This window comes from Thermobia domestica, chromosome 11 (genome assembly GCF_964235325.1).
Source record: "Thermobia domestica chromosome 11, izTheDome1.hap1.1, whole genome shotgun sequence".
NCBI classification, from domain to species: Eukaryota; Metazoa; Arthropoda; class Insecta; order Zygentoma; family Lepismatidae; genus Thermobia; species Thermobia domestica.
In genome coordinates, this window is record NC_137464.1 from 86,947,201 (window position 1) to 86,963,755 (window position 16,555).

A 16,555-nucleotide genomic window follows, 5' to 3' on the forward strand; every position below is an offset into this window, starting at 1 on the left:
TTGGGCTCGAGCTCACTACATTAAAGCAAATTTTAGCTCACTGGTCTCACTTAGACCAGTGCTCACTCGCGCTTGGCCTCACTTCCATCAGTTAGGCTCGAGCTTACAATTATCAATGGGGCTGCACGGTGGTTCAGTGGTAGAGCGTTTACCTCTAGTGTGTGGGGTCCCTGGGTCGATGCCCCGCCAAGTAAACTTGTGGTGGACAACATCGTATTCGTTGGTTTTCTAGGTTTTTCGTTTCTTCCCAGTTTCTCATGCCACCAATTCTTCCATTATTATTCATTTGTATTAATTATTGTCTTCTTTAGGCTAAAGTTCATAATCATGGGACGTTAAACTAAAATATTTCATTTTTCAGTAACGGGGCTTAAGCTTATTGATGTCAGTAATGCTTTCACTTATTTTGGGCTCGGGTTCATAGCGTTCAATGGGGTTCGCGCTATTATGCTGAGGCTATCGTTTACTCGTGGGCTCGGGATCACAACTCTCACGAGACTCGTGCTCACTACCCTCAGCGGGGCTTGCACTCACTTGTTCTTGGGCCCAATCTCGTTAGTGCTTGCGGTCATTTATCTCCAGTGAAGCTCCTATTTATCACTTTCAGTAGGATTAGGGCTCACTTGGGTTCGTGTACACTAATTTCATTCACTGTTTCCGCATTCACTCAAGCTCGGGGCTCCCTAACCTGAAATGGGCTCGCTCTTTGGCTCACTTCCTTCAAGTGTGCTTGGACTCACTATCCTCAGTTGAACTTGCTCTCATTTCAGTTAGCTCGCAATAATTTCTTTTGAGGTCAGAATCATTACCTTTAATGGAGCTCAAAACCATTACTTTCGGTAGGACTCACTAGAGCTTCGGCTTACTAGCCTCAATTGGTTTTGTGATCAGACTCACTTCCGATTGTTTGTTTAATCTTCAAGAAATACAGATGTTGCATTGTCTAACATTAACTTATGGGACATTGATTATAAGTAGAGTCAACAAAGATGATAGAGTAGCCGTTGCGGAGCTGTAACGTGTGTGATCATGATGTGATGTGATGTGATTTTAGTTTAGCGTCCCGTTCAGCAGCGAGGCTATATGAGACGTGGACCTACTGATTAATGTGGAATCCGAACCACATGAGCTCCCGCCGGGAATCGAACCCGGGTCTCCCACGCCAAAGGCGCGCACGCTAACCGCTTAGCCATGTGATCATGACTTTGGAGTACGGACACATTCTCTATTTTATAACATCCATTACATTATACATTTCTGTGTATTTATTACTCTGTATTATTATACAGACTACACTTTATTCTTTCTTTTCCTTTTCCAGATATGAAGGCAGCACTTATTCAAGTTTCCTTGCTAATTATATTGTCCTCAATTGATCAATCCAATGGTGCCAGGATTCTTGCACTATTTCCCTTTTCGGGGAAAAGTCACAATATATTCTTCTCCGGTTTGACCACGGCGTTGGCAGAACGAGGACATGAAGTAGTTGTTGCAACGTCATACCCCACGAACAAACAATTGAAGAACTACAAAGAAATAAGTTTCAGTTTCATGGATGAAATGTTGAAAAATATTTCCTCTCAACCAGGAAATTCATTCGTGAATCCACTTGATGCGAAGCAAATGAGTATTTTGAGCGTGTTGGACATGCTACGGGAATATTCATATACTTTTTGTGATAGAGGACTTGCAGATCCTAACATACAGAAACTGATCCACTCGGAAAAGCCATTTGATCTTGTCATTGTATCCGTGTTCTTTAATGAATGTTATTATGGATTCTCATACAAATATAAAGCACCATTGATAATTACTAGTCCTTCTGGCATATTTTCATGGACAAATAATGCAGTTGGAAACCCCGATCTTTACGCTTACACTCCGAACATTTTCTTACCCTTTACAGATCGAATGAGCTTGCTTGAAAGAACTATTAACACGGTTCTAGGCGTTGGAATGCTTTTAGTAAGGTATTTTGTTTACTTACCCAACCGAGAAGCCATAGCTAGGAAATATTTTGGTGACGATATGCCTTCGTTGGAAGAGCTGGAGCGAAATGCAAGTTTAGTGTTACTGAACAATCATTTCAGTTTAAGTTATCCAAGACCGTTTGTGCCAAATGTCATTGAAGTTGGAGGATTGCATGTGAAGGAACCAAATCCTTTACCTCAGGTGAGTTAGTTTATACGTATTCAAAATAGGAAAGTTTTGTGTTTGCTGTCGTCTACATAGGTCACTAGAAACTATTGTTTCTTTTGATATTTTAACTCTACTTTAAATAATTAGACTAACTGTTATCAATTTAGATTATAAATGAAATTAAGTAGCACACAAAGAAAAATATAAAATAGGAAACTAAGGCACGTAAGCCGCTAACTAGTGGTACACTCACGTCCAAAATTATTGTCGCATATCTATAACAATCTTGTCGTGCTAATATAATTGCATAATGTTATCACATAGCACGTTTAACATATGTATAATCGGCAGAGATATGTGTGTGGTAAATTTCATGTGAAAAGAGCAGTAAATAAGAACAATGTAACGAAAAAAAAACTTTTCTTATCCATTTAGCAACATTTTGCTGTACTCATTCTAATTTTCGTATATATATATATATATTTAATGAAATTTACCACAAATATACATTTCCCAATTATACACATAGTAACAGTATTAAAAGTACCCCGCGATATCATTATCCAATCATATCGCACAAGATTGTTATAAATATGCGACAATCATTTTGGACATGAGTGTATATATGGCTTATGGTGGTATCAATAATGAATATGCTTTGGGTACGCCTGACAACACCTGCTCTAGGATATTCGTATAAACAAGTAAAGAACATGTATTTCATTCAAGTTACTGTATTATTTTATTACATTTCTATATTCGGATAATTCGTAACGGAACTTAATTTTTTAACGTAAGTTTATTGTATTTTTCACGTAGCTTTGCTCATTCTCCTAAATTAAAAAAAAAATCCTATTTGGATTTCTATGATAGATTACCAATATTTCGATATTGCAATATATCGATATCAATTATTCCTCTAAGTCCACAAAATATGTTTGGTGCTTTTATACATATTCCGTGCTATTATTAATATTCAGATAACAGTTATCGTAACGTGATTTCAACTCAACACAAGATATTTCTGGTCTGTAAATTCTCTGAGCGATGTTAGGTTTAAAACACCTCACACGCATCAGCATTGACTCTTCCAGGACCAGAACTATACGAGATAAAATAATAGAACTTTATTTATCGATAATAATCGTCAGATTGTAGATAAGTTTAAAGAAACATTGTTGTGATCGGTAATGTCATTGAAAAGTATGCCCAAAATTTTTTCTCATATATGATCATTAAGTTTTCTAGAAAAATCTAAATCTTAATCGTTGTTATAATGTAGATGACTAAAGAAGGATTGAGATCGGACATATTCTTATAAAAACCAGTAGCCAGCATCAGAAACTATCCTGCACATTAGCATAAATTTCCCAGCAGTCGTCTTTAAAGAAAGATTGTTGTGAACTACTGTCAATGAAATTAGTAGCGTAAAACTATCCCACACATTAGCATGTATTTCCCCAAGCCTCTTGCGGTAGGATAACAAACTTTACATATTATTAAGTTGTTATAAATGTAGGCGACTTTAAGAAGATATTATTGCAATTTGCCATGGTGTTGAAGATAAATAGTGGTCAAGCTTTTTTTTTTTTTTTTTTTTTTTTTTTTTTTTTTTTTACATGAACACTAAGTTCTTCAAAACTATACAAGGTAGAATGACTGAACTTAAATGTCGATAATCATTGTAACGTAGACAATTTTAAAGAAAAATGCTTATGATCACTCACATTTCTGTAACTAATAGTAACCGGAAACTATTTTATACATATTAGCATTCAATTTTCACAGATTATACAAGGTAGAACAATCAAACTTTTATCTTGATAGTCGTTATAATGTTTGTGGCTTTAAGGAAAGATAATTGTGATCCGCTAATCGTTGAATAATAATGGTCAAAAATATCCCAGATATTAACATTAATTTCTCCAAGTGCATTGCGGTAGAATAACAGAACTTTACGTGTTTATAGACGTTATAATGTAGATATCTTCAATGAAAAATTGCCATTCCTGTCCTTAAAAACAGTGACTAGATACTATCCCACACATTATTATTTCTCCGAAACGGTTGAGGAAGAATGGTTTAACTTCGTTTGTTTATATTCATTCAGATGTAGACGGTTTTAAATCAAGATAATTATGATAGGTTATGTACTCGAAATGGTAGCCAGAAACGTTTCGCATCGATTGCCAATAGCCAACTAAACCGAGAATATTTTATTTCCATGTCTATACTTTGCATATTGGTCTGGTTTGAAGCGAGATAGTTCCAGGGTGCGAAATCATTTGAAAATGGTGGGGGGGAAGAAGTTCAGCGATCCACAATAATGCTTCGTAGAGCCTCCAAAAAGTTGAAATTTTAATGGATTATTATTATTATTATTATTACTAGTAATAATAATAATAATAATTAATGTTCAAACTAGTCAACATTATTATTTAAAAAATACTTTAATGTTATTTATTCATTTACCAAAATTGATAACATATCTACTACATCAGTGGTGCCCACCCCCCCCTCATGTCCATGACGCACCCCCACTCAATTGTCTATCCGTAGGTGTTCTTCCATGAAAAAAAAACATTTTCGAGTAATTTTTACACCTCCTCAACCCCCCCAAATATAGATTTTTACCCCCCCAAATATTTCAATGACGCAGTTTGCGTCATAGCCCCCCCTTGTGGGCACCCCTGACTACATTTAATATACACTTCGGTGCGTACGGTCCAAGGTTAGAGTCCCGTGGGACCACAGTACCCTTGTGTTTACCATCATATTGAAGACTGCATTCACGAAAATGCGGTAGAGATCTATAAGTCAGAAATAATAGTCCCTGAGAACCGATGTCCTAACCAAGCATTAGAACTACTAACTTGAAGCGCTTCACCTGGCCAGCCATAGATCCCCATGAGCAGTAGAGTCAGAGCATAGTTTTTATTATTTATGAAATTCCCGTTTCTTCGCGAAGTATTTAGTATTTCAGTTTGGTCGCTCAGATATCCGGTCACTTATGTAAGTCTAAATAATACTATGTATTTATATTATTATTAGCAAGAATATATTATTATAAATAACAGATATGATTTTAATACAAATACTTGATAGACAACAAAAAGCTGTGCTACTTCAGTGGTTGAGCGCTCACCTCAGGTGCGTGGAATCCCTGGCTGGATCCTAGCTCGCGCCAAATTCTGCTTGTGGAATATAAACAATTTGTGTGTGGGTTTTCTCGGGGTCCTTCCGCCTCCTTCCACTATCTTAATTCACCATTATTATCTATCTCATCATGACCGTCTTCCTTAGTTTTACTGAATATTCGTAGGACGTTAAACCTTAGAAAATGAAAGCACAAATACAACAATACGATTGATTTGCTTATTTAAATTTAGTGTCCTTTTTCAGCAGCGAAGCTATGAGATGTGGACTTACAATTTAAGGTGGAATCCGAACCACGGTAATCGTTCAAATTTTTGTAAGGCGCTTCCTCCGGGAATCAAACCCGGGACTCCGTGCACCGAAGATGGTGCGCGAATGCTAGCCAGTAGACCAGCGGAGAGAGCCACAATAATACGAGTAATGAATGATTGTGTTACTGTATTTATAGACCTAAAATATAGTTTGCAATAACGTATCTTACCTTAGAGAAAAAAATTAAGATTACTTCACTTTCTTTCCGTGTGTAACGAGAGTTGAACATGTGATGGTCAGAAGAGGTCCACGTATGAGCAGCAGTAACAGCATCCCATAATTTTAAAGGAGATCCACTGAGTTTAATTGTTAATAAAGATTGAAAGGTACTCGCCAACATACGGGTTCTTTCGAAACTTTTAATATAAACAACATTGACTCCACGTTCACAGGCAGCAGTTGATAATGGCACAGAACGAACTTTCCGCGTTAAGTCTTTAAGAACTTGAAAATCATTTACCGACTTAGAACTTGACTTGTACTCTCTCCATTCTGACACTGTAGAACCCCCGTTTGGTCTAGTGGCTAGCACGCTTGACTTCGATTCGTGGTCCCTGGTTCGATTCCCGGTGGTGTACAATTGAACGACCAAACTGGTCGGATTCAATTATAATCAGTAGGTCCACGTCTCCTTTAGCCTAGCAGGCATAACCGTGGGACGTTAAACTAAATCAAACCAAGCCATTCTAACACTGCAGTATCAGGATTTAATCCAAACAATTGAGCTTCTTTATATTCGTCTACGTTACCGTATAAACGATCTTACTCATGTTATTACGAACACTGAAAAGCACTTTAGGACATCATTAGAAAGAAACCTTTCCACTTCTTCTACTAAACCCTGGATTACCTGCCTCCTTATTTGATCAAACTCACTATCATCACTCCCTGTATCAGACGCTTGTCTGCAGTGCACTAATACAAAGACTTTGGTAGACATCATCTTTCATATGCATTTCTCTCAGAGCTTGGATTAAAGGTTCAATTCTTGCTCTATTTCATTGTACGAAACTGGTTCCTTTTGCATCGTTTTACTAATATTAGACAGAATGGATGCAATATCCAGAAGAAAACCGAGCAATAGAATGTTCTTTTTCTCCAACAGTTTTTTGTAAATACCACTCAGTTTAAAACTATCTCTGTTGAAATGGTCAGCATTTTCATACTCCAAAAGTAGGAATTGCATTATACAAGAAAAATATGTAAAGACTGCAAATAATACATGCTCCTCATTTGAAATCCAACGTATGTGAAACAATCTTTTGATTTTTAGCAGTCCTGCGGCATCTGTGACTGTCGCGATACTTTTAAGTTTTGCAGCTGTATGAAGTTCGCCTAACAAATATTCAAAATTGTGAACAGCATTCACAACATCAAAAATTCTTTCAGATACAAGATCCATTCGATGTGCCATGTACTGTACGCTAATTAGACACTGGTCGACATTTCTTCTAATTTGGGCAGCAACACCTTGTTTCTCCCAGTAAACACTACATCCCCGTCCGAACCAAATCTAACAAGCTTTTCTTTAAGATTAAAAATATGCCATCTTCGGAAAACGCTTGAATAATTTTCTCTTCAACGAATTTTGCATCGGCATTTTCTACAGGCACTAATTTATAAAAACAACAACAATGGTTATTTTCTTCGTCCACATATGTTACATATAAAAGCAAGTGCTTATCCGCAAACCTGTTTGTAGATTCGTCAACTGTTTAAGAAATTTTACCAATTTTGCAAGCAACTGGTACGCTAGAGAACAAATTTCTCCATCTCGTCACAAAGAAACAGCCGACAAAGTTAAACACCTGATACCTTTACAACTAAACTACGTTTTTGAAAAACATGCATGCATTCAAATTTATTGTTTGTTTGAAAATTTTCATTATAGACCTACTTATATTTTCATATTAAAGTGTCCCCCCTTACATATTTTGGTGGGGAGGGGAAACGCAAGTATAACATTTTTGGTGGGGGGAAATCCCTCCCGTCCCCCCCGGGATTTCGCACCCTGGATAGTTCTGACCTATCGTGTCCTTGAGGAATAAAGGGAAAAACCTATTTCATAGACTACTTTCTCCAAGAGTATATTACATAGAGTAACTATTTTTTTTTTCGAATTGGTAAGGGTTATTTTCTATACTTTTATAAAGAAATGGTTATATATGTGTCAAACTCTTCAACAATAGCAGATCAAAAACTGTCCAGTACGTTAATTGATTTTTTAAAGTATTTTAGGTAGGACATGCATATTTTTACATTGAGCGTGTCAATAGTATGAAGATTTGTAAGGAAAATGGTTATAATCGGTTATGTCCTTGAAAAGTGATGGCTGATCCTGTCCCCTACACTTAGTTACTTCGTAGGCTTACAGTTTAATCAAATAAAATATGCATATTACACTGCATTGTAATTTAACAGTGATCATGACATCAAATTACTCAGTGATTCATTGTTATTTATACTGAAAAAGGTACTGTGTATGCCTAAATAATCCAATCTGGGTAATTGTTATCATCGTCCCTAGGGTTCAACTTTAAATTTTTCTTCTAAGATTTTTCTCCCTTAGCCAAAAATCATCTTGTTTCTAGATGTTTTTCAATTAGCACTCCCAAGACATTCCGTATAGAATGACGTACGGTGTCCCGTCTTAGAAAATTTCATATATATTGCTTCAAAACCGTTATCATCATTCAAAGTTTAATGGACTTCAATCATTCTAACAATAATTTGATCAATTGATTTCAACTTAAATTTTAAGTCCACGTCTCATATAGCCTAACTGTCGAAAAGGGACACTAAATTACAACCAAGTAACTAATTTGATCAAGAAGAAAAGAGAATGCCTCCAAACTGATAGTAAGTTTATGGGGTCCTCCCCATTAGTATAGTGGCTAGTGCGTGCGTCTTTTGGTCCACATGGTTCTGGATTCTGTATCCGACAGAAAGCGTGAACATTTAAACGCATTACAGTTGTTCGGATTTTACTTTAATAAAATGAAAATAGTAATTATTCACTTCGATAATATGTACCGTATGTTTCTTGTATTTCTCAATTTTATAATTTAACAAGATGTGACCACAACACTTTTACCAGTAATTCATTATATTTTATTGAAATATATTACAATAGATAATTCGATTTATTAACGTCAGAGGCAGCTCGTCAAAGAAGCCACACTTATTTATTTACAGTATTTATTTAGGCCCTATTTGTTTCAAACTAAGGGGAAAGGCTACCTAATTGTCTAATTGTTGTATAGTACAATCACTACGTTAAGAAAGTTTTCTTTTTTTAGTTTGAAATAATAAAAAAACTTCCCTCACGATGCTCTCCTGTTAACATGTAAAAAAAACTCTCCGATTCTTTTCAAGTCATGGACTCCGTTAACTTGGCAAATTCTTTCCAAGGGCAAATGTCCTTGAATACTTGAAAAAAGAAAAGGCAATAATTAGAAGAGACGTAATAACGTCAAGACACAAATAAATAACCTATATTCTGCTACCTACAATACGGAATCTCACTAATTTCAGTATCGACGCATATTATTACATGTTTTTGTAGTCATAATTATATGTCAGTCCTCTCAAGCTGGTACTCTTTTTGTAACAAAATATTTGCGCATACTGCAAGAATGATGAGTAATGACGTCAGCTTTAAATTATAAGTGAAGACATGATACAGCTAACTTCTCCTACTCTAAAACAAACAAGCTTACATTACTCCTACAATACATTCTTCAGCATTAGTACTTTCCTCTTGCTCTTTCATCCATCATTTCGATACTAATAGCACATTTTGAATTGAATTATTAGTAGCTTACAGAGACCAAACTAATTTCCAATTTTATAAAAACTTATATTTAAAAAAAAAACTATTGAAATTTGCTCCTTCGTCTCTCTATATACATATTTTCTAGTTTATCATCCTACATTTATCCACCTACGCAAAGAGTGACGATGGTGATAATTAATGAGTGGAATGATAGAATGAAGAAGGTGGGTGAATCCGGCGAAAACAGACACATGGTGTTTTTCCAACATAATGCCCATTTGACACGAGGTAGGATTGAACCAGGAACCACACGCACCACATGAGAGCACTTTACAACTGAGCCATCGTGGCCCTTCGTCTGTAATTATAAAATAACAGGTTGGGGAAAGTATGGACTTAGGCAAGTTACTGTACACACACACACACACACACACACACACACACACACACACACACACACACACACACACACACACACACACACATACATACATACATACATACATACATACATACATATACATATACATATACATATACATATACATATACATATACATATACATATACATATATACAGGGGTTGGACATAAAAATCCAAAACGTTTGCAAAGGTGTGAAAATCATACCTAGTATGGTGTGGGGCCTCCTTTTGCGTCCAAAACAGCATGGATCCGACCTGGAATGGACTTATTCAGCTCCTGACCTCCTCACGGTTCCGGCCTGGATCCGCCATTGAAGACTCTTTTGTATAATTAGTTTTTTTATTACTATATTAGTTATTCACACTTTGAACATGTAACTGTACTTAACAATACAATAATATTTCAAATTGAGGAACTTAATTGAAAAATATCGCAAGTCCAGAGACGTATGTGTACATAAACATGTTTCACATTCATATATCTATTTCATGTAGTTGGAACTTTAACGAGGGACAACTAGGAACATAATTAATATGACAAGCCCTAAAAAAAAAATCCAAATAAAAACATTCAATATTATAGTGGTTTTGTTCGTCTTTTAAAAAAATGCTCCGGTGGACTTGGAACGTTTACCAATTTGTCTTCAATTGCAGAATATATGGAAATTTGCTGAGATTTACTTTATGTTAAAAGTAGAACACTTTCAACACTTACATGCTCTCACTGCTCAGTTAATGGCACTTGCTCCCACTCAAACACGAGGAAATGTGAAATCATTGAATTATAAATTTGAACAATTCTGCTGTGTATAAGAATTAATGATAAAGAAGTAAAGACCTTCATCTAGTTTGTTAATTCTCTTTACATAAGAGTATTTCTCCATTTGGCTTTCAAAAGAAACTATTGAAAAAACAATCAAGTCCAGAAGGATTTCCATCTCTGTGGAATCTTTAATTTTCACACGAAAATTATTTCTCAAAATAATGAGCATTTGAACTATTATTATCTATCCTAATACTTTTCCTTTTAATAGAACCGATCACATGTAAATAATCCGTAAGTATTCTATTGATAATGTTTTTATTACATTTTTTAGGACATACAAAAGTTTATGGATGAAGCTAAAGATGGAGTAATTTACTTCAGTATGGGATCTGCTCTTAGAGGAGATCAAATACCTCCAGAAACAAGGCAGATTTTCATAGATGTCTTTGCTGGGTTAAAACAAAAAGTGATTTGGAAATTTGAATCAGATGAAATGCCCAATAAACCTAAAAATGTCATGACTGGAAAATGGTTACCTCAGTCAGATATACTACGTAAGTTCACAAAATATATAGGTATACATAATATCCTATAACCACAACAAGCATAATCAAATACATTTGTGGAAAATGAAAAACGAACACCCGAAAGGAAGTGACCTTAACGCTGTATTCATGTGATGTTCTTAATGAAGGGTTAAAAGTGGGATGATAAAATAATACCACTCAGTAGGAAGCAAGTACAAACCGGAAACGTGCTTATTCCGTAAAATATACAGAAACTCGATTTATCTAGAGGCCGTTCAAAAATTTTTGTGGCTCCTGACCCAACATCTAATTATTGGCCAAGATCGCAATCTTTTGATTCATTTTTTGGATCATTCCTAAAATTCTTGTTTACATACTTTTATTTTACTTAGGTAGTTTTGTTTTTAATTTATGTTGTCATTATTACACTCTGCAGACCCTACTTATCAACGCCAAAATTGATTTCGAGATCAATGTGTTAACCTTCCGTTGCTTTGTTAGATGAACTAGTGCTGAAGGAAATTAGTAGATATTAAAAGTGCGTGAGGGTGAAAGGATAGGATGATCAAGTGTAAGAAAAAGGAAAAGCAGAGAAAATTGGCACAGACAGCTGTTCATACGTACAAAGAACCCTTGTGATTAGGCTCAGAATTCATACTATTGACATAAGAACTATTAGCTTCCTGATTCACTGTCGTCCTTGATAATAGTTGTGGCGTTTATCTTCACATGATGTTGTTAGCAAAATGTAAATACTATAAAGTAAAACGGTTGGTGCCATTTATGAATTTCTTGTAGATTTGTAGCCTTAGCTTACATGTAAGTTAATATGTGAAGTCAGTGGCGGCGGTTGGACATTAAAAGTGGGGGGGCAAGACATGATCTCAATATTTGTATATCAATGTTACTTTTCCTGGTTTCTTCTAACATTTTGTTCGATGAAAGGTGGTATAACTATTAGGATACTCTCTTTTCCAGTTAAAATACCATATATCGTGTTTCATATTTTTTGAAAGTAAATTGGTAAAAGCAACGCAAGTAGATATACTAGTCCTTCTTACACTTAAACAACGAAGGTGTAAGAAGATTTGATTCCTTGCTCAAGAACATTTTAAAATTCTGTTTGGAAAATTGTGTGATCAGATTAGGAGCATACTTAATAACATATTTGCAAAACAAATAAACGGAAAAAATAATATTAATCGAATAGTAATGAAAAATGAGGCTTGTTTTTCAAAAGTTGCATTGAAACCGGGGATTAACGAACAACTTATATTTTTAATTCCACACATGCTATTAGATGTATGTTATTACTCTTAAAAAGATAGTAAATACTAGAAGCATATGCTGGGACATTTAAAGAAATACTTTTGCAGCTTCCCGAAGCATGTTCGTTGCATGTACAATTTTCACTTTCTTGGAATACGTACATCAAAACTCAACAATACTTAGAATCACTCCAGTTATACAAAATAATCCTAAAACCTAGAATTATGTCGAATTCACTAAATTTAATTGTATATACGAAATTGTATATATACACCGCTAAACTCGTATATTCCACTGCAAACATTGCCGCGCCTTTGACGTGGGAACAGGGGCGTCATTTAGGGGGGAGGAGGGGGCAATTGCCCCTCCAAGAGTTTGAGGAATACATATACTTTAATAGATTGCCTACTAATATTCTAGTACAAAACGTGAAAGTCTTATATCGGTGGTGGCCTTGCCCTCCCCCAAGCGAAGTCTGAAATGACGCCCCTGCGTGGGAAACCCGGGTTCGATTCCTGGCGGGAGATCATGTGGTTCATGTTCCACTTTAATCAGTAGGTCCTCGTCTCATATAGACTCACTGATGAACGGGATGTTAAACTCAAAAAAACAAATAAAATAAAAATATTCCTTAGTATTAGAAAGATGAAAACACATTTTAGGAACTTTCGATTTTTTGTGCAATTAAGGAATAACTTGTGATTCACAAATTGTGAAGGACTTCTTTTTGGTACGAAATGTTATCTCAATTTGTACCAAAGCGGGTGACTAACATAGTGAGCCCTTGTAAGAAGAATGAAAATACACTCGAATTATGGCGTTCAAATAGGTTAATTTTTGGGCCATTTTTCGTGGCAATTAAAACGCAATTCCTGTAGCTTTCTTAACTGAACCAGAAGACAACCAATATGTACTCACGGGACGGCAAATATTTTATGGCACAATTGTTATTCTATGAACCATTAATACATACAAAAACTTAATATTTCCAAATGAAACTATATACATTAATGGGTCATTTCAAAAAAGTGGGGGGGCAACTGCCCCCCTTTGCCCCCCTAATCGCCGCCCATGTGTGAAGTCATTGACATTGAAAGAGTGTGATTTGGATAGAAAAGTTTTAAATTGTTTTTAAACATGTAACTGACAAGTTGATGGATTATTTTATTGAGATTAAGATTAAATAATCTATCAATTTCAGTTAGCTTAGTCTAGTGTCTATTCATTTAAACAACACAGAACCAAAAGAAAAAAAAATCTTATAGATTGCTCACTCTAGAAACAAATCTTTTGTGACCATTAAGTCATGGGTTTACTACAGCTATTAGAAGCTATTGATAGAAATTTCATTTTTAAATATTAAACTTGCAAATAATATTTTGGAGCTCTAAGCTAAAAATGTCAGATAAAGTTTAAATTTGTTGAGATACAATTGATGTCTATCAGTAATTTAAATTTTCCAGTTAAATCATTGCTCTGGAATCCTGAAATTTAACCACCTAAAGATAGATGATCCAATCCTATAAAATATTCCTGGTAAAGCGTAGTAATTTATGTTTTGAAGAATGGTTACCACAATTATATTACTACTGAACACATTCGTTCATAAATTTTGTATACAGGGTATAATTCAGCTGTGTTCATTTGTAGAAAATAGAATAATCTAGTACCTATGATTTTGAAATTTTGGGAAGATAGTTCAACATTTCCTAAACGCATTTTGTTTGTAGAAGTAAAGATGAACTTCGTACGTTTTGCTACATATGAAAGCTAACAAAGTTTTTTTTTTTTTAATAGTGTTAAAATATTATGTAGCTTATTTTTAAACATCCAAAACAGCTGATATTTTTGCAATTAAATTTACACTTTTTCTTGTGATTTCTTAAACGTTTTTGCCTTATTTTTAAAATTAATTTGAACTAAAGTCGATGTTTCCGAAACATAATTATTGAAAGAACAAAAATATATTATCCATTGTGTATAATTTCTAATTTCATTTGTGTAGCTCATCCTAATGTTCGTCTGTTCATCACCCATGGCGGACTCTTGGGCACAATGGAGGCCGTACACCGTGGAGTTCCATTAATAGGATTTCCCGTATTTGGTGACCAAAATTTAAATATCAATCGCGTAGCAAAATTGGGAGTTGCTATTCCTTTAGACATCAGGACACTCACAAGAGAGGATCTGTCAAACGCTATCAAAGAAATTTTAGAAAATCCACAGTAAGTTTCATAACTTTTAGTAATTAAAAAAAAAAAATATTTAGATTGAAATAATTAACAAGGTAAAATATATGTATTAATTACAGCATTGCCAGGCTTTCACACTCAGATACGTATACTGACAATCTAATAATAATAATAATAATAATAATAATAATAATTCCGTCCATACTGAGAAATTTATATCTTAAATTGGACATTATATTCCCTAGAAGCAGTTGCGTCACTAGTCTCCTTCAGAGGGGATTTATGTTTCAGTAAATAAAATTGATGTCTGCTGTCTATCTACAGGTAGGACTTACTAAAATGAAATGAAATGAAATTTTCCCACATTATGCCCTTTAGACTAAGGGAGACAGACGATTAAAGCAAGTGAATGATGTTGGAAGAACTCGTGGAATGAGAATGTAGGAGGAAACGGGAGCACCCAAGAAAACCCACGGGCACGAAGGACTTTCTAAAATATGCACAGATAGTATCGTCCACAAGACGAGAATTTTACAAAAATTTACAAGATTAAACGAGAAAATCTTATTTCTCGTCTCATCTCCTGGCCAACATCATGCACACACAACACTTTTTTTCTAACTCTAATGCTTAAGAAGGCATACCATAACACATGCTTATTATAAGTAAGTACAAAGTTGCAGAATTCAGCGTGTGAGGCAAATTCGTAGTTCCCCAATATAGGTCTTCCAATTGATTTGGAGTTCTTGAGTTAAGGCTCTTCCCCAACGTCAAATAATATCTATAGGGATGGGCACGAGCGAGTTCGAGCGAGTTTTCTTTGAAACTCGACTCGACGCAAAACATCGACTCAAGAACTCGGCTCGAAAAATTTCCTCCAACTCAACTCGAATTTGGGTCGAGTTTCGAGTCGAGTCGAGTCGAGTCGAGTAGAGCCAAAACGACCCAATTCGAGCTAAATCCTGTGTGTAGTTTCAAGTATCCTACATAGACAATACAATTATCAATGATACTACTACTACTACTACTACTACTACTACTACTACTACTACTACTACTACTACAATTACAACTTATTATTATTAATAATAATATGTATTACTATTATTATAACAACACCTTGTATAACCATGAAAGATAGGCGGTTTGTGTCTGAATACTAAAACCTAGTTCACTGTCAATCTCGGTCGTTGAGAATTCTTCAGGATAGTAGAAGAAACAAACGAGAAAAAATGGCCTAACCCGGAAATAATTGCAACACAAATGGTTTCTTTGTCTATCACTTCCAAATAGCGTTGCTAATAATATATTCAAAATCCGCTTTCGTAATGCTTGGGGAAAGTCCGCCATTTGGATTCAATATGGCGGCCACACCGAGACATCGACTCACACTTAAATGACAATATCTACTCACAGATTTAAGCTGAAAACTTCGTTCCTGTGCCATTTTTAAGATAATAGCATACCTTAAGGGATGCAAGTTTGCATGCCTCTATGTACCACCGCCATATTGAAAAATGGCGGCGATTATTAAAAATATAGTTTCTTTTTCAATTGGCAATAATGTTTTATTGGCAGATAACTCAGAAACTAACAGAGATATGCAGAGATTTCTTGAAATAAACGTAAAAGCTCATGATCTTAGCTTTCCAACGAGGGTACTTATGTTCGTTTATCTTACAAAGTAACGGAGCTAGTCGAATTTATGTGGCACTGGGTGTGCGATTTTCGATAATATGACTTTTTTCTCAGGTTCCTGGTAGAAGCTAAGTAGACGCAGTATACGGATTGACCAGTAAATAATTTCAACACAAATAATTTTTGAACCAGGATGTGTAACAAGGTGTATTTAACTACATATTGAAAATCTTCTACTCACCTCCTTGGGGAAAGTCCTCCAAAATTTCGAAAAATATGACTTCTGAGATTTCGTTCAGATGTCGCTACAGATCGCGATAATCCATCATTGAAATGAAAGAAGATGGGAAAAATTGC

General features: G+C 35.2%; 1 protein-coding gene across 1 annotated transcript in view; it reads left to right on the plus strand.

Moving 5' to 3' along the window:
- The window catches only part of LOC145664260 (UDP-glucosyltransferase 2-like), a 57,945-nt gene that overhangs the window by 13,954 nt on the left and 27,436 nt on the right, over nucleotides 1-16,555 (plus strand). Inside the window, exons 2-4 of the mRNA XM_081730766.1 lie at nucleotides 1,322-2,172; nucleotides 10,904-11,126; nucleotides 14,374-14,593. Coding sequence (XP_081586892.1) covers nucleotides 1,324-2,172; nucleotides 10,904-11,126; nucleotides 14,374-14,593 — 1,292 coding nt within the window. The 5' untranslated portion in view covers nucleotides 1,322-1,323. The remainder of the gene's footprint in view (nucleotides 1-1,321; nucleotides 2,173-10,903; nucleotides 11,127-14,373; nucleotides 14,594-16,555) is intronic.